The 23,181-nt window shown below is 36.2% G+C and overlaps 4 protein-coding genes across 4 annotated transcripts; 2 read left to right on the forward strand and 2 right to left on the reverse strand.

Moving 5' to 3' along the window:
• On the reverse strand, positions 1 to 6,363 carry LOC135648493 (uncharacterized). The gene is made up of 11 exons (XM_065166240.1): positions 6,224 to 6,363; positions 5,476 to 5,616; positions 4,092 to 4,231; positions 3,328 to 3,527; positions 2,918 to 3,196; positions 2,761 to 2,819; positions 2,621 to 2,657; positions 2,259 to 2,330; positions 2,026 to 2,176; positions 824 to 967; positions 1 to 681 (listed from the first exon to the last, which is right to left on the reverse strand). The coding sequence occupies exons 2-11, from the start codon at positions 5,603 to 5,605 to the stop codon at positions 280 to 282; spliced, it is 1,614 nt and encodes a 537-aa protein (XP_065022312.1). The 5' UTR covers positions 5,606 to 5,616; positions 6,224 to 6,363; the 3' UTR covers positions 1 to 279.
• A 2,061-nt stretch (positions 6,364 to 8,424) lies between these two features.
• LOC103996762 (uncharacterized) lies at positions 8,425 to 9,377 on the forward strand. Its single transcript, XM_009417748.3, has 2 exons — positions 8,425 to 8,646; positions 8,735 to 9,377. The coding sequence occupies exons 1-2, from the start codon at positions 8,618 to 8,620 to the stop codon at positions 9,228 to 9,230; spliced, it is 525 nt and encodes a 174-aa protein (XP_009416023.1). The 5' UTR covers positions 8,425 to 8,617; the 3' UTR covers positions 9,231 to 9,377.
• A 569-nt stretch (positions 9,378 to 9,946) lies between these two features.
• LOC135649476 (uncharacterized) lies at positions 9,947 to 12,872 on the forward strand. The gene is made up of 3 exons (XM_065167862.1): positions 9,947 to 10,203; positions 10,336 to 10,473; positions 12,428 to 12,872. The coding sequence occupies exons 1-3, from the start codon at positions 10,075 to 10,077 to the stop codon at positions 12,605 to 12,607; spliced, it is 447 nt and encodes a 148-aa protein (XP_065023934.1). The 5' UTR covers positions 9,947 to 10,074; the 3' UTR covers positions 12,608 to 12,872.
• A 990-nt stretch (positions 12,873 to 13,862) lies between these two features.
• LOC135648817 (cysteine synthase-like) lies at positions 13,863 to 22,039 on the reverse strand. Its single transcript, XM_065166786.1, has 10 exons — positions 21,726 to 22,039; positions 19,746 to 19,855; positions 19,606 to 19,663; positions 18,658 to 18,921; positions 18,431 to 18,568; positions 18,274 to 18,325; positions 18,112 to 18,191; positions 16,836 to 16,895; positions 14,895 to 14,975; positions 13,863 to 14,226 (listed from the first exon to the last, which is right to left on the reverse strand). Exons 1-10 carry the CDS (start codon positions 21,981 to 21,983, stop codon positions 14,134 to 14,136), a joined length of 1,194 nt encoding a protein of 397 aa, XP_065022858.1. The 5' UTR covers positions 21,984 to 22,039; the 3' UTR covers positions 13,863 to 14,133.
• Positions 22,040 to 23,181: the final 1,142 nt, after the last annotated feature.

Below are 23,181 nucleotides of genomic sequence, written 5' to 3' on the forward strand. Positions count from 1 at the left end.
TGAAAGAAGCTCTCATGGAGAGGACAAATGTCTAGAAGAAGGAGAACATTTTACAGTGTATCAGGGATGGATTTTCCGAACCATTAAAAGAACAGGAAAGAAAAGAAAACTTTATTTTGGGTGGACAATCCCCTTTGGATCTCTGTCTCAGCCCCATCCTTCTTTATTCTGAAAGTGTAAGAAGCTCTCATCGCTATGAACCATGTTGGTCCCTCATCCTTTATCTCCTAAATTCTTTCTGTCTGTACTATAAGTTTCAGAGACTTGCTGCGGTTCCAATCAAACTTCTATGGAAGCCATTTCCATCATGTCCATTTGACTGCCTTCCAACCCTGGTTGAGGTTTTACTACAGACCAGTGAGAAGTATGGCGCTTGTGTTGTTGATGAGCTTCTACAATCAACATCGGAACAAAAAAGACCATGAAAATGGATAGAACCACCGACCCTGCCCACGTCAAGTAGGCGTAATTCTTCAATTGCTTGCATTCTTTCAGGAGGATCTTAGAGGCATCTTTCACCAATTGGCAATTCGCTAGTCGTTCTATACCAGGATAGCCATCAAGTATGTTCTGCATGGAACTTGTGTAAACTTGCACTTTCATGAAGTCACTGGCTGATATAAATTCTCCTCCTCTGCAAACTCCGCGATCATTGGCCATGCAGGTATATTTCTTCAAAATCTTGGAACAGTCGAACACAAGTTAGCATGGTGAGTAACAATAATGATCACAGTAGGCAGTGCTTAACATTGTGGAGAACAGTTCAATTTTAGATCTCTGTATGAGAACTAGTATTATTTGATGCAAAAGGAGAAAATTTTACCTGAGGAATATCTCCGATTTTAATTGTATTGGAAGAACAATTTTTTGGCTCATAAGAGTAGTCAGGTGATTCTGAAAAAGGATTGCAGACAAACTCCAGATCTGGAAGAGGCAGTGACTTTGCAGCCGATATTCTTTTGTTCACCTGCAATTGTGCAGGTACGACACTTGCAGATTTAGCAAATACATTGTTCCACAAAAATAAAGAAAAGGAAGATGAAATTTTTATAAATTTTGTGTGGTGGATATCAAACTTCCATGTGTTGAGACTTGTAACTCTGCAAACGATGTACTGTTTTTGATCGATTTATTCTCTTCAGAAGTATATTTCTTTGATGGCTTCTGCTTAATTTTTCTTTCCTCAGGGAAATAACAGCGGTTCTTCTTCTTCTTCTTCTCGGGATCAGTGGACTATTTGAAGCTCAACATTAGAGCAGCTAACTACTCTATGCTGTGAATGTAAGTGCTTGTCTTAAAATGTAGTCATGTAGATACTACACCTGTGTCATACTTAATAGCCTGTTCTTGTTATGTTAAAAAAGGCTTGCAAAAATACTTGGGAAATAATGAGGGTTTGTTCCACATCTTGGTATTTTCCAGTTTAAAATTTGGACTTATTAGGTGGATCCATTGATGATGCTTCCTTCAAGGAAACACATCATGGTATGATATAGGAGGAAGAATCAAGGTCGATGTAACTATTGCAGCTTAAATATCCTTCTTAAGTTTAAGATAAACCTTTTTATGATTGCTCATAAACCCTTGTTGAGCTTCTTGAATTTCTTATGGACTGGGGTACACTAATTTGATGGTGAGAACCTGATTGGCGTGGTCCCAAGGGCGTGCCAAGAAGAACTTGCATGGATTATTACAAAGAATTATGTATATCAAAATTTCCATAGCTATACAACAAAGAAAATACCAAGATTTGCAATCGAAATTATTAGGGATGGCAACTGAATTATGCATCTGAAACTTTGGTTAGTGCTTTCAGCAGCTTAATTCAAACAATGAAATGGATATTAATTTACTCACTCGTTTAATGATAATTTCCTTTTTCTATTTTTGAGGTAATAAAGCACACCTGTGACAGAAGCTACAGTTTATCAAAATGTAATTATGTGAATAATCCATGAAATGCAATGTCCTAGACTTTACGATATCAGAACCTATGATCTGCCGAGGATCTTAAAACTTTGGTACCTGGTCAATTGTATTATGGATTCCTGCTCGGATATCGTGTAGCATCGCATTGGCAGAAAATTGCTCACTGCATGGCATGATTGAGCTTAAGTTGCTGTTTCGAGGATTTAGCGTATATTCAGCAAGAGCCACACAGGAATCACCAGAGAACCTGGAAATTTTGCTCCCTTAAGTTGAAGATATAGCATGGAAATAATGGAAACATTTAATCATGGAGGAAGAACATGGCTTACTCATAAAGAAAGAAATATAGCCCAAAGTATATCCAGAAAAGGAATGTGAATAACCAGCAAAGGATGATAAACCTGTCATTAGCCAAATTTTTCTTAGATTTCTGGAAAAAAAAAAATTAGATCCATAATCATAAATCAACAAGTACACTGCTTGCTACAAGTATGCTCTTTTTTAATTGGTTCATAATAAGTTGCCAAGTAAACCGATCCATATGATAATGATTTAACCGACTAAAATGGAATCGAGAATCTGGTAAAATATGAGCCTTTTGCTTCTTTTTTTTTGTCATAATTTCTAGTGAGATCAGAATCTTTTTTGCATACCAGATAACAAAACTTTTTCAAGTTTCAAGCTGACTTACAGATAAAATATTTTGTATAGCCTTGGATGCCTTAATGCTGCAACACCGAAAAAAGAAAAAACTGAAAGTTAAATTCAAGAAACACAAATTGATTAATGGAGGGTTCTCACTGCAACAGGAGTACAGATTAGCTTGCTTACCCAGAACTGCAAGAACAGCAACAATATTTAGCACGACGCTGGTAATGGTCACCGCTTCCCTGCAAAATATTGTATCATCATGAGAAATTATGAAATGATGGTTGCCAAGCTACTTGTACTATGTCGATCTCTTTAACCTTTGATGATTGGTACTTACAATATTTTGATACCCTTGTTGAGCGAGAGCATGCTTGTCTCAGCCTTTCTCTGTATGTTAGAAGCTTTTTTGATAAGCTTTTGTGATGTGGAATTCAGATAGCTGGACCCTTTAAAACCACCATAGAATTCTGTGATCCTTCCCATGGCCTCCACAGCTCCTGTCACATTGTATATCGTTTGGGCTGCCTCTTCTGATGTTTCCATAATGATGTTCTTGATTGCTTTGGCTCTTGAACAGAATTTAGCACTACCACCAAGCACTATTCCAGATGGTACCCTGCATGTACATTTCTAGCAACAATTACTCCAAGTAACCTTCTTAAGAATAATATGATTACTTCACAGATCAAGATAAGAATAACATCAGAAGACACCTAACTGAAGCCTTCTGTTAAAAATCAGGCTTACATGGCTAGGAATGCTAAAATGATCCCAATTAAAATTGGCCAAACACAGTATTTATCAGAAAAAGGGAATCGCTTCTTGTGTTTGGGTTCCTTGTTGACAAAACGAGTCCTTGTGATAAGAAGAATGCTGGCATAAACAAGGCCGCCAATAATCCATATTGCACCGATGATATATCCATATCTTCCTGTATATATTGTAGACTGAAAGAAAATACACAAAGGTCATAAACCCCATCTATCTGTTCTCATTGAGTGTTAATGTGATATTAACTTTCACAGTTGAGACAGCTCAAAGAAGACAATTTTCAGCTTAATGATGTAAACTGAGCATGCATAAGTTTAGGAAAACTTTCGAGATCAAAAAATTTTTCTATATAAGTTAAATAAAATGCTGAAATCAGCTACAGTTGAAAAAGTCAAAAAATGATTTTTCAGTAGATTTCTACAAAAGCATGTTAAATAAATTGCTGAAATCAGCTATTTTTCAAAAAGTTAAAAAATGATAATGTTTTTGGATGATGTATCGGTTTTCTATTTTTATTTGGCATCAATATTGCAATTGGATGTTGATAAAAATCCCTTTTTGCTGAATCATAGGCCAGAGTTAGGAGTTGGAAATCTTGTGTAGTGATCAGGAGTAGTTCCAAGTTATAGGCCATATATGATCGATTACATAGTACTTGATGTGCATGTATTTTCATGTGAATTGATGATTTTGTGGATCTATGTATTGTGAATATGTGGGAGGGGGCAGAGAGAGATTACACTCCAGTAATGTGTGTTTGTGATGTTGTAGCCACCTTTGTACTTCTTCAAGCTATTCAAAGGATCAACTCTCTGTGTCCTTGCTGACAAAGCGCTTACAGGTTCAGAGATGTTCACGTCGCCAATCAAAATTCTTTCATCTAGTAGAAGAGGCAGATGGAAAAGAAATAAGAGCAATTCAATGCAAATTAGTAGATGTAAAGATGCAAGCATTCTTTTATCATGCTAAAAACTTTTCCGACATATAACATTCCATCTGATTGATGAGATATATGTCCATGCTTGTTAGTAATTTTACAAGTTTAGAAGTGTTCGACTCTACATTTCAGCTTATCATGAACAAGCACAGTTCAACTTCCATCCTAGAAGTTCTTTAAAATCAAGCATCATAGCGGTCCCTACTAGTGCATCCCCACCTGCACAGGCCAAGCTGTTGAGAACCGGCAACCTTTGCAGATACATCCATACACATCAAGTCCAGCATCTGTTGGCATGGTGATATAAGAACAAGTAGCAAGACCAAATGGTGAAGGTGGACACAATATCGATCAGGCTAATTATGCATGAATCAAAGAAGAAAACATAATCTCTGTTTCTAGTCCAGCATCAGTCGGCACGGTGATATAAGAACAACTAGCATGACCAAATGGTGAAGGAGGACACAATTTCGATCAGGCCAAATTATGCATGAATCAAAGAAGAAAACATAATCCAGCATCTGTCGGCACGGTGATATAAGAACAACTAGCATGACCAAATGGTGAAGGAGGACACAATTTCGATCAGGCTAAATTATGCATGAATCAAAGAAGAAAACATAATCCAGCATCTGTCGGCATGGTGATATAAGAACAAATAGCATGACCAAATGATGAAGGAGGACACAATTTCGATCAGGCTAAATTATGCATGAATCAAAGAAGAAAACATAATCCAGCATCTGTCGGCATGGTGATATAAGAACAAATAGCATGACCAAATGGTGAAGGAGGACACAATTTCGATCATGCTAAATTATGCATGAATCAAAGAAGAAAACATAATCTCTGTTTCTAGCTGATTTGGTCTAGATTTAGTCCATTTCAAAAAATGAAGATAGCGTTGGTGAAACAGTGAACCATAATGCTGAAAGTGCCACATCATTATGTGGTAGCCATTAGTACTTGCAGTGTCCAATTTGATCCCGGCCATGATCCTTCAGATTTACTTCAGTAAATTATTTGCTGCACAGGTAATTGTGATTCATGCTGATGGACTGTTCTTATCGCCTGGATTGCACTACTTAACCTAATACAGAGTTAATCTGTCTACATTAATCTACAAAATGAAAACTTATAACACAATAATTTATGAGAAGGTCTGAGTTGAGAATTCTCTGCCTCACCTGTTCCAATTTTAGTGAGATCCTCCTTCCCGATGGTGATTTGAACTGGGACTTCTCCTAGGCAACAGCCCAGGACAGCAGCTAATGAACATAGGCAGATTGCAGAGTGGTAAAACATTCTCAAGCCCATCTCAGCAACCTCTGAAAATTATATACATAAACAAATTATATCATTCATCATCCAAACAAATCAGCAATGATCTCAACGAAATTGGTGTCTTATTTTATGAGGATAGGATTCAGCATAAACAGTAAAGAAAGTTGGTAGGAAAATGAACACAATATGATTCCTGACATTTCATATTTAAGATCAGTGAGATGACATTAAAATTTTATTTGCAGAGGTATGCTTCAGATGCAATTCAAGCCAGCATAAACAGATCTCTTGATGTATCTCCTCATGTATCGAAGTAAGCCGTCCATAAATCATACAAATCTCGACATTCGGAAGGAGATTTCAACTAAGTTGGTCATTCGTTAGCATTGTGTTCATTGCAAATCCTATCTCAGCAACCATCTCCAAGGAAAAATTTGGAGGAACCAAAGAACGAAGAGACAGCAAACAGCATCATACCGCATTACGACTAATTCAATCTAAATCTCAACAAGAAAACACAGAGCTTCACCAAAGCCAAGTTCGAAAGGCATTACATGGTCTGGATTTTGGATGCTCCTAGTTAAGCAAACATGGTCCCTCCAATTCCCCGAGAAGCAAAAATGATGCAGGAAAAAGGAAGAGAAATCTAACCTACTGTCAATATCTGGCACTCTCAAACTTCAGCCATGGAATGATCTGTTCCTGTCTTCCTTGAAGGCCACCATGGGACGCCACAAGACTCTCCTCACAGAAGCTTCAAACAATGAAGTCCCAAGAAAAGGAAGTCGCTTCCTTCCTCTCAGCCGAGACTATGGTAGGAGACGCCCCCCCTCGAACCAGTCTTCCCTCGTGGGAGACGGCAGCGCAGGTACATATACCGAGCAGCACTCGTCCCTTTCTTGTGGAATGGGGTAATGTACCGAACCAAAAGCAGCACCAAATCTTCTTAGCTAAGGAACAAATCCAAGAAAAAGAATTCAAGTCGACGGAGATTGGAGTTCGTGTAACAGCTGCTTTTTGTTGCGTCCGATCGTGTTTCAACGATTCCTTTCCCCGTTGCAACGTGTGAATTTTGACGCACGAACAAAGAAAGAAAGAAAGCAAAAGGAGACTTCTATTCTTTCGGCTTGCATACGCAAATCCTTCTCCTTTACCATATTTTGCTTCGTTCGAGAGCAGCAAAGATCCAAGAATAAGTGCATACTTATAGCTTTTCCTTCAAGAAAAGTAGATGCTTGAAAGTTTGTCTTGATGACGGCAAGTGCAATCTTTAATAGCTCGGTCGTAGAAGTTGGGTCCTTTTGACTTTCGGGTCATATCAGTTGACCTTATTCTTCGGGGAGAGAGAGAGAGAGAGGAGTTTCGTGGAGCGAAGAGTGCAGGAAAATTGCGGTCAAAAGGGCTGGAAATACTGGTCGACGTTTTCCATACAACTGCGGCGTCTGAATCGGGGTTGGGTGACTGCACCGTTTCCACCGGGGTTGGTGGTGCTGTGCCTCCGGCCATCTGATGCATGTATTCCATCATCCATCTTTATCGACTGCTCTTCCTGAAAAGAGTCCATGCGATGAATGCTCAGAAATTGGCATAATAATTAGTTCTTTTTATCTGATAAGAACTTATAAATCATTTCATGATAATAATTCTAATAGCCCTATTGTTTCTTCCACTTAATTTGGAACACTTCCCATAAATTCGATCTCGATTACCGATCAAACTCAAATTTTGCTTAATGTATAAAACTATGGTCAAAACTTATAATTTACCCCTTAAATTCATTGGACCGACGAAGGGAGGGAGATCAAGCGCACTCCACCTTTCCTAAACCAGTTTGATCGAAGTTGAACCGATCTGGATTCAATCTGAACCGGACCGAAATCCAATCGAACCAACTTGAAACGAGTTGATCCAAGTTGAACCCGCCCAACTCCCGGCCCGAGCCCACGTCGGGTCCAACCGGCATTGGGTTCGGTCCAAGCGGAGCCAACCCAACCCAATAGCCATCAGTTTTTACTAATATCATAATTTTACTTTTAGTTTTCAAAAATAAAATTTTGAATAATTTTATTTTATTAATGAGTACCAAATATTTTTATGAAACAATAAGAAAACAATAATTCTAATATTTGAAACTCAAAAAATAGACTGATTAAGTCTAATAATTGCAATTAAGGCATGACTTAATTATTTATTTTTGCCATCTCAGATGTGCCAATATGATTCTTGCCTTGACATGTTGCTTTGAATATTACATGCATCATTGTCATGAAGAAACCAAGTCCTTCATAATCATCACCCTTTTCCCTCTTGCTTCACTTTTCTAGCCTTTGGTCTTCACCAGAAACATGAAGCATGATGCCATCCATCGCCAAGCATGCATCGATGCTCCACTCCTGCATGCTTCTTCCTGAAAGTGAACATGTTCTTCATCAAACAAGAGAAGAAAACTAAGCAAAGCAGCATACTAAACATTGCTGCTCTTTCTTCTTTTCTGCCTTTCTCCTTTACGCATGAATAGTGTATTGTAGTCCTTTCGAGGAATGTCTGCTTTTGTTTCTGCACCTCAAGACAGGTCAACTTACAAATCATGATGTAAAGTTCCAAGCTAATAGATTCTGCTAATAGGGAAGTAGATTAGCTTGTTGGACTCGCATTGGTGAATTCAGATCCATCACTAAACAGAAAGAAGCATTGCTGTTAGTTTATCTTTCGTGTTTGTGGTTGCACTAACAGTACCTACCTTTGGGGCCTGAGAATGAGACCCACATCAGATTTGATATGCACCACTATGAGGTTTTCATCGGTTCTTTTGCTGGAGGAGGGTGGTCCTCTTGGTTTCTGGCGGAAGAACATGGTGGACTGCAACTCTTTCCCTTGATTTCATATTCTCAGTTGTAATCCATGGAATCATGCCAAAGCAAAAGTGTCCATCACCCTAGAAAAGAGAAAAAGGACCACACCGAGTCACTTCTTGCAACTCCAACCCACAAATGAGCTCCACCGCCCTCGTCGTCCATCTCTCCACCGTTCCTCACTTCCCTCCTAATGCAGGAGACGAAGAGTCCACGGCTCAGGCAAGAGAATTCCTCACCGTGCTTCCCTTTGCACTGCATGTTCTTGTTTTGCATGATACCGATGATATATGAGATGTTCATGTCGCAGAAAGCCGTGGTACCGAAGAGTGATGGAGGTCATTATTCTGTGGAAGGCCATAGCAAAAGCTCCGGCGGTGGAATCAAACGATGGAGTCTCACCGAACTCCACCAAGCCAAAGCTAAGGAAATGCACCTCCTTGAAGGCAGCATCTTCCTTCACTCGAGTCTGTCTCTGTGCTCCAATCTCTTCCTACAATGAGGTGTTTCGGGCCGACGTCCCGCCGCGAAGAAGCTACAGCTGCCCGACGTCGAAATCTTTTGCAACGGCACCGGCTCGGCAGATGATGAGCACGAGGAGTTTTGTGGAAGGGAGGAGAGTGTTCAGGGGGAAGTCACTGACAGATGACATCATGATGAGGAGGTTTGTGGCGGAGGAGGAAGCCATGATGCAGCTGAGGAGGAGGAATCAGATGGAGTTTGTGAGGAAGAGGAATGCCATGAGGAGGAGGAAGAAGATCGGGCCGAGTCCTCTCAGGAGGATGGTGATGGCTGGAGAAGATTAATTCTCAATCTTCTTTTTGTTCTTGTTTTCTGCCATTAAATGAATCTGTACAAGCATGTTCAAGAACATGGATCCTTCGTTTGTTCATCAGATCATCATGTTATGGCTGGTGAATGTCTTTCTGAATTGATGAGAGCACTATGTTTTTATTAAAAATAGTAAATAATAAATATAACGTTCGAGACTAATTATAGATTATATTTGTAATTAACTATATTTAATATCTTGATCCAGAATTATATTGAGATCTCTATATTTATCAAAGTAGAATATTTAAATATGTTATTCTGAAAAAACCTTTTTCTTGATTTTTTAATAATATAAAATTATTTTTTTAACTCTGTATAAAAATCTTACTATTTTATTTTCGTATTACTTTTGAAAGTGTAAGGATTTGAATATTAAAGGTATCTAATTATAAGAATAATATATAATTAATCCTAATGTTCACACTAGAAATAACTTAAATCACTTATATAATTAATTAATTGATATAATTATTTTTTAATATTTATAGAGTCAAAACATACTAAGGATGGCAATACTATCATTTCGAATTAAGTTAGAATATATTAAATTAATAAATAAATAAATAAAAATAAAATGTTATGAATTAAAATATAATTAGTTTAAGTGATATTTTTGGGAACATAAATAAGATGAGTTATCCAGTGCAACTTAAAGTGTTCCGGAAGAACACGTTAACTGGAATCCTCTTCCCCAAGAAACAAACCTATAACCCCTAAACCCCTCTCTCCTTTCAATCGCAAGGCGGCTATTGAGATTGAAGCGGAGCGGCTTCTCCTCCTCGTTTCTCCTTTATCCATAGACACAGAGAGAGGGAGATGGATCACTTGGCAGCGATGGAAGAGCGCTTAGTATCCGATAGATTGAGAAGAAAGCTCGAGGATGTGAACGCCGCCGCGCAGAAGCAGCTCTCCCCCATCCAAGATCACGTCAATTTCACCCTCCAAGTAAGCTTCCCTCCCCTTCTTTACTCATCTTTCTTTGGATCGGTCCTTCGCAGAAGCAGCTCTCCCCCGTGTTGAGGTCGTAGGTCTTTTGGTAGATGATTTATTGCGAGCATGATGTATGTGGCATTGCAGCAAGCGTACTTCAAGTGCGCTTATGAGTGCTTCGACAGGCGGCGGAAGCAGGAGGAGATAAGCAACTGCGTGGAGCATTGCAGCGTCCCGGTTCTTAATGCCAACAATATGGTTGAGACTGAAATGGCGAAATTTCAGGTTTTCCTGTTTTCACATTCTCGTTTTCCGTTCTCCAAGATATTAATTTTGTTCGTGATCTTGATCGTTTGGATTAGTAGGAGAAGATATCTCCCATTAAATTAAGCTGGGAAAACGAGAACCTTGTTGTTGGGTAATTAGAGATAATTGGCAAGAGATATCTCAGAGTTTATTACAATGCCATACGTAGATATACATAAGAATTTATGCAAATGCAAGTTTGTTAAGAGTTCTAATGTATGTTGCTAATATGCATCCTGTGGTATCCGAAGTTTATTACAGTGTAATCTCAGAGTTTATTACAATGTCATATGTAGGGTATACATAAGAATTTACTACATTGTATGTTGCTGATTTTCATCCTGTGGTATCCGGATTCTATAAATTTCCAAAACTATGTACAAAATTTAATATTTCAAAAAATCAATTTTCAGCCTAGTGTTAAGTTAAAAAGATGTTGAACTGCTGGTGAAACTTGAACAAATTGCTAGCTGGATGCCACAAGTTGAAGTTTCAGTGACATAGAGGCTATTGATGAGAAAGTCATAAGTTCAATGACCTTCAATATATATATATATATATATATATATAGTGGTATTTGCAAATTCCGGTATGATAGTTACCTTCTAGTATCATGCATGCTAAATTTAGTGGACTTTCTTTTCTTTTGCATTTGGTTCTTTGTAACCTGGTTAGAAGCTGAAAGACTAAAATTATATTACACAATAAAACATTGTAATTAGGATTTTTAGCAAGTTTGGGCAAGATTATTAGTGTTAGGATAACATAATCACTTTCTTATCCTTTGTAAGGTAGGAAGAAAAGGAATCTTCCTACTGTAGTGGAAGATTTTGAAGTAATGAACGATAATTGATTTTTGTAGTGTCCAGGTATACCTTATTGTGTTTTTTGTCAAAATATATGTAAAGACGTATTGATGCTGAATCAATTCTAATTTGATGATTCTTAGTTTTATAATTTCTATTGTTGTGTTGTTGCATTAACTTAATTAATTTAGATGATGTATTGCTTATGGAGGCATAAATTTGAACATCTTTAGGTTGTGTTGAAGAACATGATTTCAGTCACCAGACCCGTATTGTTCCCCTCTTGGACCAGTTAGGCACAGGCATGATTGCGAAAAAAAAGAGAAAAGCAAATAGAAATGGAAGGAGGAAAAAGAAAGAAGGGGTAGGGGTGACCGATTTACCTTCTTGCTTGACTTTTTCTTTTTCTTTTACTCCATCTCCTTGCCCTTTAGAGTTTCAAAGGGAGAAACTTTATAGAAGTCATGCCAGGAAGGCATGTATGGAGCCATATGTTGCAAACTTGTACCACATTTTGACTGGCCCACATCCTAAATCCTATCAAACATGGCCTCTTCTAATCAATCTTACTGATTTTTGACCGATTTCTAAGGCTTTTGAATGTCCTGATCCATATTGTCTGATACTTGGTGAACCACAAGACAGACCTTGTTTGGACCAGGATCTACTGCCCAAAGTGCCACACTGGAACAGTATTTTCCTTGGATTGTATTACAAAAGAGGAACATCTCAACAGTTTGCATGGTATATTTCAAATATGTCATAATCATATAGGAATTCAGAACTAAATTAAACTTTGAGTTTCTTAATCAAATAGTCTTGATAGTAGTTTATCTTCGACCTTTGTAACTGAGCTTACCATCCACATGCTGTGATCGCAAAACAGAATTCTATCTTCTTTTACGCCTTTTGTTTGTTTTCCACCTAAATACATTGTAAGCCATCTGACTGGCCTTTTTAAGACCAAGGATGTTTCCTTTGTAACATAACTTTCTCTTACTTATTCCAGCTGCATTTGCTGTGTTTTATGACTGTCTAAACTTGATGGCTATATTGTAACACGACTGAGTTGCCCTGTTTGAAAACATTATTTTTCCTATAAAACTCAATTACTTTTCACCTTTCAGGAACGACTGAATCGGTCTTTAATGGTGTGCCAAGACAAGTTTGAGGCAGCAAAACTCCAGAAAATCAAAACAGATGCCATGACTGACCTAGAGTCCTGCGTAAACAAGGCTATTGATGACAGCCTAGGCGCCCTCCCACATGTTGTTGATCACGTCAAGGCTTCTCTCTCCATCAACTGAGTCTTCTAATTGGCTTCAGGATTTCAAGCAATTTAACTCACGACAAGATCAGAATTTTATGGACTCCTGTTGATAAATTTTTAGAAAACATGTGCAGGAGGCAGGCAAAAAAATGATGACTCGTGGTTATTCCATTTTATTGAGTCAAGCAGCATTTCATGCAATTGTTTTATGTATTATCTTTTTAACCATAAACTGTATCTTATCAGTCACCCTTCATTCAGAAACTAATTGCAGGTGATCCTGCATTGCAAACATTTTAATACCTTTGTTGGTTTCCCAAAGAATTCCTGAAATTAAATTATTTATCTTGCTGTCAGAAGCCTGCCTTGACATTGTATTTTGTGTAAATATTAGGTTGTTTTCAGATTATGATTATTGCAGCTCCTTTCTTGTAGAGTATTGTCCATATTAAGCGCTGCAGGTTGCTTTAATCTTACTGCTCCTTTCTTATGGAGTATCTTCAAGCTTAAGCAATGGAGTTGCTTAAAAGTCTTCCAACACTCACATTGGATGTGAGATTAAGACTTTTAAGTTGATATGTTGGATTGGTATTACATTTTACCCAATTTTGAAGGTGTATAATGAAGTTGATATGTAAGATCAAATCTCAAAATCAAACTATTATATTATTCAGTTTACCTAAAAATTTGTATTATATTATGTTTAGTTTAAGATGTTTGTCCGCCATATAGAAATGTCAAAACTTTCATTAACAAATTTATTCTATTTTTTAGATTAAATTAATATATTTTGTTGATTTATATCTATAAACATAATTGCTAAGGAGCCCAAGAAAACAGCAAAGCATTAAAATTCAAGCCAGAACAGTTCAAAGCGAGCTTCGAGTTTTTTCTATATAAAATGTTTTTTATTTTTTCATCAATCTTCATCTCAGTAGAAAGTATTAATTTCATCAGTCTCAATCTCATTAAGTTGAACTTTTTCTCATAATTCATTCAATAACTCGTATCGAAGTGCCTACCAACCATTTCATGCTTCAAGAGTTTCCCACATCAAAGTCTACCAAAAAGCATGTGCCGGAAACAGATCAACTGCTTGCAAGAACATTCTATATTCCATAAACATGACACTGTTTCCCAACCTAAGAGATCACACATGTAGCAGAAACTATATAAACACACAAACAAAAATCAAAACAAAGTGTTCTTGCTAAAAGCCAACTGTAATTTAGCCATGCCATGCAAGGAGAAAGCAACACACTTAAATCTTCTCTAAGCAATGCAATGCAAGATAAGGGAAAGTCAGGTTGACATCATCTCAAGCTTAAACATAAATTTGCTCAGTTTGTAAACCTGAATATCAAGATATTATTACAAGACTGAAAGGAAAAGAATTCATGAAACCTCTTTCATATGATTGATAAAATGTAAGCCAAACCTTCTCGACTAGTTCTTTTTATTTTTGTCGCAAATTTTTTAACAGAGCACAATGTGTAATGCACCCATCTCAAAATTTGAATAAAATCCGCAAAATACCCCAGACAAGAATTGTTGAAGTTAATGTCAAGGCTCGGGTTGCATCTTCTCGCACTCATCCCGTATTGACTGGAAGAGGACAGAAGAGAGGTACCTCTCACCAAAGCTTGGGAAAACAACCTGAACCAGCAGAAAAGGTAGTCATAGAATTATGATGTGAAAAGAAATGTGAAAAAAGCAAATGGGAATAGTACACATTTAATGTCATACCAAGTCGATTTAGAGTGCTTCAACAAGAAGTATATGGGAATAGTAATATTTACATGTCAAATAATGAAGAGTTGATTTAGCTTGATTGTGCATAAAAACACTTCAAAGTAATGATGGCAGGTACAAAAGAGAAGAATTGTCTCAATGAAATAACAAGTCATAGTGCAGGCATGCCTAAGAATTTAGGACAGAGGCTCAGTCATTTATTCACGAACAAAAATCAGGTTATAACAAATACTGGAAAAATACAGAACTGTGCATCAAATCCACAACAAATCAAATCACATTGCAGAAAAGCATATGTAGCATTAAATTAAAATAAGGTAGTGGATAATATCACCACATTACTACAATTACATTGTAGCTTTGTGTCTGTTCTCATTATAGTGCATTAATCATATACTTAAGTTTTGGTCAAGCAACACTTGAAAACGATGTTGGAACAAGCATGACTGGTACTTTCTCTTAGACTAGGAATTTTTCCTTTCATTTAAGGATTTTATGTATGTTGTCATTCTCTTTAGAGTCATGAAGTTATGTATGTTTCGTCATAAATACAGGGGGGAATATTGACATACCGCTATAAGTTTCCCAGCATTTTCTGGTCTCCTTGCAACCTTCATGGCAGCAGCTGCTGCTGCTCCAGAAGAAATACCAACCTGAACAAGAACATCAATTACTAGCAAGCATTACTCAAATAGATCAGACACAGACACCTTCAGTGACTTAATGACTAGTGTCTAGAGAACCACACCTAATATGAAAACATGGTTTTGTGGGTTCTTAGAGAAACTTGGTGTCAGAGAAAGCATCTCAAATGGGAAAGAGAGCTAGATCTAATAGTCTAGCAGCACATAAGTAACATACATTGGGCACTTTAACAAATTAACAAAGGACAGCCTCTTCTTTAATTTTCCTCTCATACACTCATGTAACAATGCACTCCGTTATAACAATCGATGGACATACCTTTCAACATTAAAAGGACAACATGATGCGGGTACAGATGCCATCAAAAATTCAAGGTGTCAAATGAATATAGTTAGAGAAGCTGTGTTTTTCTTTATATTTTTTATATTTTTGAATTATTTTTCCTTATATTAAACTCCTACTTTTGGTTGTATTCTTGTTTTCTAGTATTACTTCACGTATATATTATCTTGGAAGACTTTATAGCCACAAATAATTATATTTTGAAAGATCTGAAAGTATCTTTCTAGATCTTTTTATTTCTTTTTATTTAGGAAGTCACGAGTGTGCTATTTCTAACATTTGAAATTCCTATCATTACAGAGCCAAAAATATTTTTAAATAGTGGACCTAGTGTCATATTAGGGCTGTTTTTTTGTAATCAAGGTGACCAGAGTTCCAATTATGAATTATAGAAATAAAACTGTAAACACTGACCCTACCAGTGCTTGTACTGGCAAGAGCCTTGTTCACTAGACCACCCTTCTTCTGTATAAGACTTGCAAGCCTATGTCAAGGCTAAGCTTATTGAAGATGATCATACTGAGCATTTAAGTCAAGAAGCTATGTGTTTCTTTATTTTTCAGAAGGTGTGTTTCATCATCATCAACATGCGAGGCATGGTTAGTGTAAGCTAGTCAGAACTAGCTACAGAAGTGAACCGTAACACTAACCATGGTAAGTGTGTTTCTTTATTTGTGGTTGTTATTCTAATTTTTTTGTGAATTTTCATCTTCTCATGAATTTGATGCTTTCTTTATCAATTCTTCACCAGATATTAAAATTTCTACACGTTTTTTAATCAGATTTCATAGTCTTAAATATATGGGAGCATCAGCATTCTGTCTCACAAGAAGTTAGATGAGATATTGATGCATAAACCCTTCTTTGTTTCATCAGCCGTGAAATTTGAGCAAAGCTCTTTGATGAATTTGAAATTGTAAGAAGTCAAATTATCTTTTCTGTCTAAATTCTCTTTAAAAGTCTACCTCATTTCATGTCCTACACCTAAGAAGCTAGGGGTCTGTCATGAGAATTAGCAAGAATGCAAATTCATAAAATGATGTAAATTTGTAAAATAAATACAATGATTAATGCATCATGGTCATCTTGTCTATATAACAAAATAGACACCTCTTCATTAACATTGGTATGCATGAATATAGATAATCCATCAAGGCCCAATTGAATTGTTATAGTACAGTGATGTTGAAAGGTTTAGCTCCGCGATGGAGCTTTCGCTCCAAAAATCAAATTCAGTGATGTTCAAACCTTAATGATTGATCAGGATCATGGCAGATAGTAATCAAGCATTTTATTTTTCAATTTTAAAAGTAATTTAAGTGAATTTGCAAATTCCAAGATCTGTTCTAGTAAGATTATAGGAGAAGCATCAGTTAAGTTGATCATAAGATTATGAAGCTTTCTAATAACTACTGCATGCATGCTTTGATAAAGGAAAATGTTTATTAACATGAATATGAATGTATGCTAAACAATGTAGTGGATCAAAAGCCTGGAATCAAACCTTATCAAGAAAGTATACATACCAGCAATCCTTCTTGGAGAGCCAACTGTTTTGCAATTTCAACTGCTTCATCACTTGATATCTGTGGTAAAACAAGCACAGCAAACAAAAAGAATACTATCAACCATCAAAGCTTCTGTTGATACAGGTAAACATATCAAGTCATAAAGAGGGCTCAGTCCAATAGTAATTTTAAATGGAATAAGTCTAATTTCCACATCTCACTGTCCATTGGCAAGAGGCTCAAAATAGTTGTCAGTTGAGACATGGAAATTGGATTATTTAAATAAACATACAACTTGAATAGGTCGTCACCATTTTCTCCCATTAAAATTCTGATTGGACCCTCCAGTTCTCGCATCTAAAACTTCCATTGGTTATGCTAAATCATTATAAAGAAACTAAACGTTTTAAATTTCTTATGGCTCTTTTATTTTAAAGTTAAGATTACTTTTTGGCCAATCCCAGACCGCTGATTTACCCACTTTATCTCAATTGCGATCCCCTGGATCTCAGAAGTGATTTTGATTTCAATTTTGTCTGAAATCAAGTTTGAGTGCACACCATTTCCCATGGTTAGGTCTAGTTATAACAAGCCATGAAATAACATGGCAACTGACTTTGACTAGCTGCCTAAAACTAAGCCCATCAACTTCAGACAACAATCATCCATCTATTTGTCAAGATTCCAAAGGATTTGGACAAGTAGACCTCTTAGTATCTTCGGAAGTTCCCATTGATAGAAAATCCAGATAACACAGTTGAGCATCAGCAGATAACTCAAATTGGCAATATTAGTGCCAGATTTAGCTCAAATTACAGACTATAAGATAATTAGTATAATCACTATAACTACAAAAATAACATGTAACTGGTTTCTAATGCATCAACAAATGGAATCACGCTTGTTGTCATAGTTGTCACTTATCAATGAAGGGATTGGAAGGTAATAATATGAAATTGGAAATAGGAGCAATCCTTGAATAGCACTACACTCATGGAGATGACGAAGTTAGGTGAGGCCTTAAGAAGTATCTGTGCGACACTATTAAAAAAAAGGAAATGAAAGGAGTAATATGGAAATAGGTATAGACACTACAAAGGCTGGATTAGATGAAAAAATTATAGATGATCCAGCTGGCTCACCGAGGTTTCTTATAATAAAAAAATATTAAAGCATCTAGCTGAAGTTCTCAAATATTAAGGAAAGATATGCAAAGAATATTAAGAGACCAATAAAAACACTGCTCAGTAATATAGTTAAACCTTCTAGTGCAAATTATTCAACAAGCTTGTACCTCTAGAATTTCATCAACTACTTCAAGGTCCAAATTCCTTGGTACAAAACCTGCACCAATGCCTTGGATTTTGTGTGGACCTATATGATAAGGCTTCATGTTAAATGGGTAAAACATAAGGTTGAAGCAAAACACATAAATATTGCTGAATCTTAGTTATACCAGGCTTTCCTCCTGAAAGAATGTTGCTTTCACTAGGCTCAATGCCAATGACCTTAAGGAGTTGTGGAAAGAAAAGCAAGACCATGAATTAGGATTTAGAAAGGTTAAAAAAGAGAAAGATTAGCAATGAAAGGATAAAACAGAAAAGGAAAAACACCTTAATGTTAGGATTTTTTTCTTTCAAAAAGTGGCCTACACCAGATATGGTTCCGCCGGTCCCAATTCCAGCAACAAAAATATCCACTTTGCCGCTAGTATCTTCCCAGATTTCTGGACCAGTAGTCTCATAGTGTATCTACACCAAGAATATACAAAAACAAATATAGAATAGTATTTAAAGAATGACAGGAAGACTAGCCAAATATATTCATGGTAAAATGTCACCTTTGGATTTGCAGGATTGTCAAATTGTTGAAGCATGTAAGCATTAGGCGTCTTCTTTAAGATCTCTTCCGCCTTTTGAACTGCTCCCTTCATGCCCTTGGCAGAGTCTGTAAGGACAAGTTCTGCTCCAAAAGCTTTTAGCAGAACTCGCCTCTCGATGCTCATAGATGCAGGCATGGTCAAAATCAGCTTGTATCCTTTTGCAGCAGCAATAAACGCCAGACCAATCCCTGTGTTCCCACTTGTTGGTTCCACCAGAATACTCTTTAAATGCAGAAAGCAGGATAAAAATTAATAAAAATAAAGTACAATGAGCATGACAATAGAAATATCGATTTACATATTGCAATAGATCCTACACTAAAAGTTCCACTAAGGGAAAAAAAAAAGGAAAATTAACATTTTAAAATACATAGAGAGCTGAGATAATTAACGCATTTGAAAGATTCATTTAAATTTACAGCAACTATAATTAACTCTAGCATGAATTTTTCATGATATCAGAATAATATCCAATTTTCAGCAATGAAATTCTATATTTATTTCCTTGATATATAATATTTAGCTTGTTAAGAAAATTCCATAACAAATTGACTAAAGTAATTTATTATATTGTTCTATCTAATATAGAAATATGCTTTACAACTTACAAAAGAACAACCATCCAGACTTGTCCAACCTTTAATGAAATGACTTTACAAATCCTTATTCATCTTCAAATCTTACAATGGGCTACCAAAGGTGTCATGAGGCCTTCTCTACTTATTCTTACATATAACCTTATATGCCTATAACAATCCCTAAGAGCATTCTGGTAATCTGAACCTCCTCATTTTCATGGTAAAGTGCGGGCTCTGACTCTTATTTGACTCCCATAATCAGTATTAACTCAAGGTGGCAATAGAAACCTATAAGCAAGCAAAGGGCAAAAAACAGTCATCCACTTACCTTTCCAGGAGTTATAACACCCTTTTGTTCGGCATCAGCTATCATACTGTACCCTATCCTGAAGATGAGTTTGAACAGATAACATCAAAAGTATCTAGTCAGTGTCTTTTTAGAAAATTCTAAATAAATAAAGAGCATACCTATCTTTAACACTGCAGCAAGGCTCCATAATCTCAAGTTTGGCGGCAATGTTTGCAACACATCCCTTTACAATATTATTCAGATAAACCATCGGTGTCTTCCCTATCAACTGTGAGAAAGCAGCCAAAAACACAATTTAGCAATAGTCAATGTCTAGTGGAGTATTAAATCATAATAACATACACTGAGAAATATGGCAATGAAAAGCATAATAAGCATCACTTCAAGATCATGGATATTACTCCATTTCTTGTGGGGTCACATTTTCTTCAGTTGATGGTGTCTTCTTACTTCAATATCTAATTTATGTTACTTCTTGGGTTGTTCACTAGCATATAATAAAAGATTCCTTCTTCATTATTTCAGAGTATGTCTTCATATAATGTCTCTTTTTCAATCAACTTGTTATATTAATATCTCCATTTTTTAAGATGTGTCCCCAAAACTTTGAATAAAGGATTGAATTTTTAGATAGGACAATGGATTTTGTGACATGCCATGACAAGTAGGTGCCAACTATTTTGCCTTATGGAAAAGTCATTTTTTGGCCTATTTCACCAGCATGAGATGTTCGTCCGCAAATATATCAAGCTCTCCCATGATACCAATACTTTAATTGGCTTTACAGAGTTTTCTTCTAATTCATGGTAGAGATCATGAGGTATGATCTAGCTCTTTTTCCATGAATTCTGGTAATTTTGAACCATCTATTACAGACACTTTAGGATTTTAAAACTCTATTATGTGGTTTATTTAGTCAACAACAAACTATCATTCAAGAGCTACCTTTTGTCAGGACCAAGAGTTCATGATTAGGACTAGAAATTTCCTTTTTTTTTGGCTTCTTGAGGCATCAGTTTCTAAAAAATCCCTATCTTGCTTTTGTTAGCGGCAAATTGAGCACCACTTTTATATAACATTCCTCACAAAAGTAAATTGTTAGACTCGGTTATTTATCTAGCATACAAGTATAACCAATTAGTGGACAAGTTCGGCTACTGCAAGTACTTTGGACAAAATAGCAATTATTTTTTAACAAATTAATTATGCAACAAATTCCTTTGTTTGCTGACATATAAAGACTAATCACACTTTAACATGGAAGGTGTCAGAAAGAATTGCCATATACTACACCAGCAACCTGGAGTCATGAACTCAGATAAAAAGCTTCAGTGAAGCTTCTAAGACTGGTACTGTTGACTTAATTACTTCATCAACACCGCATGGAAAAGGTGCCAATGCATCTAAAAATCCAGTAGAGCTGATGCACAGACTATTAGGTAGCCTCATATATTGCTTTAGTCAAGAAATATAAACACAAAACACAGATACCTAATTCAAAGCATCACACAGGTAATTTCTAAAAACGATGCCTATATGGTACTTTCTCTTTTTTTTTTGGCTGATTTGAATTCTATGATCACCATAGCATCCAGAATCATGCATGTTGAATAAGTTATTCGACATAACCATGCCAGGCATTGATCTCCTCAATGCAACTCCAAAATCTTTTCAACTATCAACCAGCAAAACTCAAAATGCTTTTGTTTTACATGTGTTTTAAGGTTCTACTTCAATTGTCTTATATATTTCCATCCACCTGTCGAAATTAAACAATACAGTTCTTTCACCGTTCTTATATTACTAAGAAAGCTTCTTAGTTTAAAAGAGAAACCCATAAATTTCTTCCATAAATAATCAAAATATGCAATTGAAGTCATGAATGCAAATAATCGGTCAGGTATAAGAAATTAAGGGAATACTTTTTATCATCAACTCTCTCGTCAGTCAAGATTTACTTTTTAGAACACAAAAAAAAAAATCAAAGTTCAGTCGACGGAGCTTTAACAAACAGAAACACATAAATTACAAACTAAAGATTTCATCTTTCCTTTTTCATCCAACGATTTCCAACCACAAGCCACTGCAACTTACCCTTCCCACATCAGAATCTACAAGGAAAGTATGGTTCTCGGTACCTGAGTAACATCTTCGGCTATGTTGAGGCCTTCAATCTCCGTCTGCGGCTTCGACGAGACGGTTTTGCAGGAAACGTCGCGGCGAGGAGATCCGGAACAGGCATAGGCGACGGCTCTCTTTCCGATCGACGCGGTGCACCAGAGGGATCGGGAGGGGAGGAGGGAGGACCGGGAACGGATGGAGTGGAGCAGGGGCTCTGGCGAGGATCGTGATTGGGCGGCGAAGGAGGACGCCATGGTGCTCGCGAGAGACGCCATTGAGTTTAGGGAAGAGGAGGAGGAGGAGGAGGGGGGGCGGGGGTGGGGGAGGGGGAGAGAAGGAGGAGTGAAGCGTAAAGAGACAAAGACGATGACTTCGCGTCAATGGCGGAGATAAATAGAGACTTTTTCTTATTTATTTTATTTTTTTTAAATTAGTACTCGGAATATTTCAATTTATCTAAAAGTCCTTAAATTCTGAATAATTAATTAAGATGTTTCCCAAATTCAATAATTATTGTAGGGGTAGATTTTATTCTCAATATATAATATTACTGCATGCATTAATATCAAAAACATAATTTATCCATTTTACTCTATTTATTGTTATATTAAACGTGATTTACCAAATTAAAAGGTGTAAAATAATCATTCCACGGATAAAATTGAGTTGAATTGATCAAAACATATGGAATAAGAGACATGCATCAAAGGGATATTAATATAAATGATAAATTGTAGAGTATTAATACACAGAACCAAAAAAATCATAGATATGAATTATATTTCATTAATGAGTTATGACAATATTATATATACATATATATATGTTGGTAATAATAAAAATAATAATAAAGAACATTTCAGATGGTTAAAATTTTAGTATTTTTAAAATTCAATTACAGTTATGAAAATAAATATTTAAAATATGTGTGTGTGTGTGTAAATCCAAATTTTGGAGGGGTAGATTAAAATTTAGAGGATTATTTTTTTATTGGGATGAATGAGGACAGGAAAGTGGGAATTGTACAGCCATTGTATTTAAACAAAAGCAAGTAGAAAAGTCAAAAAAATAAAAAAGAGATAAGATAATTTAGCATTGGTTGGAATATGCCAAATCACTTTCGATGGTGTTTGTTGATGGAACATACATGACAACCATGCACACCAGCTTTATCATTATAGATTGTCCATCTCTAATATCATGGCTTAGAATAATTGCTTGTTTATAATAACTTCACATGTTGCATGAACCTATTTTCTTAATAATAAGTAGAATGACAATGAATTAAATATCCATCTTTTGATAGAGATCTTGTGATGAGGGATTTTGCATGTGCTATTATTCCTTCAAAAAAATAAATTTAAGATCGTTGCATAGGTAAGATTATATTGTATTTCTTCATAATTGTTAGTCTAAATGGGCCTTAATGGGCCGGCCTATACTGCATAGATGAAGACCGTTTCAGGGGCCGTC

The sequence above is a fragment of the Musa acuminata genome, chromosome BXJ3-9 (genome assembly GCF_036884655.1).
Source record: "Musa acuminata AAA Group cultivar baxijiao chromosome BXJ3-9, Cavendish_Baxijiao_AAA, whole genome shotgun sequence".
NCBI lineage: Eukaryota > Viridiplantae > Streptophyta > Magnoliopsida > Zingiberales > Musaceae > Musa > Musa acuminata.